At 51.8% G+C, this 1,994-nt stretch overlaps 1 protein-coding gene across 2 annotated transcripts in view; it reads left to right on the forward strand.

Moving 5' to 3' along the window:
- Positions 1-263: 263 nt before the first annotated feature.
- Positions 264-1,994, forward strand: part of LOC110033247 (FT-interacting protein 1-like) — a 3,530-nt gene continuing 1,799 nt past the window's right edge. Inside the window, exon 1 of one of the 2 annotated variants that reach the window (XM_020737169.1) lies at positions 264-1,954. In XM_020737169.1, the coding sequence (XP_020592828.1) occupies positions 532-1,954 (1,423 nt within the window). In that variant the 5' untranslated portion in view covers positions 264-531. Of the gene's footprint in view, positions 1,982-1,994 lie in introns of both variants that reach the window. The other variant, XM_020737170.1, reaches the window with a different exon arrangement.

Consider the following 1,994-nt stretch of genomic DNA (forward strand, 5'->3'; position numbering starts at 1 on the left):
AATGCCGAGAAGTTAGATGGAGGAGCTCGCTAAGTCCTTCTGAGAGTCAAGTTCTATAGTTATAACTTTGATGAATGTGGTTGATGAGTACAATCTGCTTAGGTGCGTAATAATTGAGCTCGATCAATTAAGCCTAAAGACCCATCAAGTGTTTTGGCCTTTAGTAATAGCTTAGTAGATCTATTTTTGGATCTATTATATATAAGTTTAGGTGTGAGACATGTAAATACATAAAATTTTTTTTTGCTATGTATTAATAGGGGTATTTACATAAATACCATACAAATTCTAATTTTTTTTTTAAAAGAAAAACAGAAATAAGCGTCCTACTTTATTCAAAGGCGCAACGCTTTATTCCACCACCTCTCTTCCCGCCATTTAAGCGGCATCTTCCAGTCTTTCACCTTATTCCCTTCCTCTTCCTCTGCCGCCGATTATGCGCCATCCTTCATCCTCCTCCGAAATCGTTCACCACTTCTCTTCCTAAGGATCGAAGAGAAAACATCCAACGCAGCCGCCTCAGGGCGGATAATGAAGCTGGTAGTGGAGGTGTTGGAAGCACAAGATTTGATCCCTAAAGACGGCGAGGGCTCGGCCAACGCTTTCGTGGAGGTTGATTTCGATAACCAGCGCTCCCGCACTCTCGCTGTTTCAAAAACCCTGAACCCCATCTGGAAGCAGAAATTCTGCTTCACTCTCAGTAGCCTCGAATCACTCCAAAAGCAGAGTATCGAGGTCTCCGTCTACAACGAGCGCAAGTCCTTCCCCTACCGCAATTTCCTTGGTCGAGTTCGAATCCCCGGCTCTGGCGTTCTCCAAATAGGCGAAGAATCGGTTCAGCGTTTCCAGCTAGAGAAAAAGTGGTTCTTTTCGTACGTCCGAGGAGAGATCTCTCTCAGAATTTACATTTCCCCTGATCCGAAGACACCTCCGGTTGAAATCGAAGCAGAGGAAGAGGGAGAGATACGGAGTAAGAAGAGGGAGGAGGAGGTCAAGGAGGTTAAGAAGCTCGCGGCCACCCGACTTATCAGCAAGCATCAGACCTCCTCTCCAGCAGTTGTGCCGGTCGTCATGCCGACGCTGTCAATGTCAGTACCGGCGGAGGAGTACAAGCTAAAGGAGGCTAGGCTTAACCTTGGCGAACGGTGGCCGGCGGGGGACAAGCAAGTGAGCACCTACGATCTTGTGGAGCAGATGAACTACCTCTACGTCCGCGTTGTCAAAGCCAAGGACCTGCCGCCGAATCCACTCACCGGCAGCGTCGACCCATACGTCGATGTGAAGCTCGGAAACTACCGCGGCACCACCAAGCACTTCGAGAAGAAAACCAACCCGGAGTGGAACCAGGTCTTCGCTTTCTCAAAGGAACGCATCCAGTCCTCAGTGCTAGAGGTGTTCGTCCGCGACAAGGAGATGGCGCGCGATGAGTACATGGGCAAAGTTTCCTTCGACCTCAACGAAGTCCCGACGAGGGTACCGCCGGACAGTCCCCTGGCGCCGCAATGGTACCGGCTTGAAGATCTCCGGCGACCTGGCGAAAACAAAGTCCGTGGAGAAATCATGCTTGCTGTGTGGATGGGAACCCAAGCCGACGAAGCATTCCCTGAGGCATGGCATGCCGACGCAGCCGCAGTTCAAGGCGAGGGAGTCTTCAGCGTCCGGTCCAAGGTGTACGTCTCACCCAAGCTCTGGTACATCCGCGTCACTATCATCGAGGCTCAGGACATCGTCCCCGTCGACGCCAGCCGAGCTCCAGAGATCACCACCAAGGCCCAGCTCGGTAACCAAATTCTCAAAACGCGGGTATCGCCGAGCAAGAACCTGAGTCCCGTGTGGAACGAGGACATGGTTTTTGTTGCCGCGGAACCGTTCGAGGAAATGCTCGTGTTAACCGTTGAGGATCGCGTGTCTCCCGGCAAAGACGAGATCCTCGGCCGCCTCCTTCTTCCCCTCACCTCCATCGAGAAACGGCTCCCCCACCGCCCCCCTCCCTC

The sequence above is a fragment of the Phalaenopsis equestris genome, unplaced genomic scaffold, assembly GCF_001263595.1.
Source record: "Phalaenopsis equestris unplaced genomic scaffold, ASM126359v1 Scaffold001116, whole genome shotgun sequence".
Classification (NCBI taxonomy): domain Eukaryota; kingdom Viridiplantae; phylum Streptophyta; class Magnoliopsida; order Asparagales; family Orchidaceae; genus Phalaenopsis; species Phalaenopsis equestris.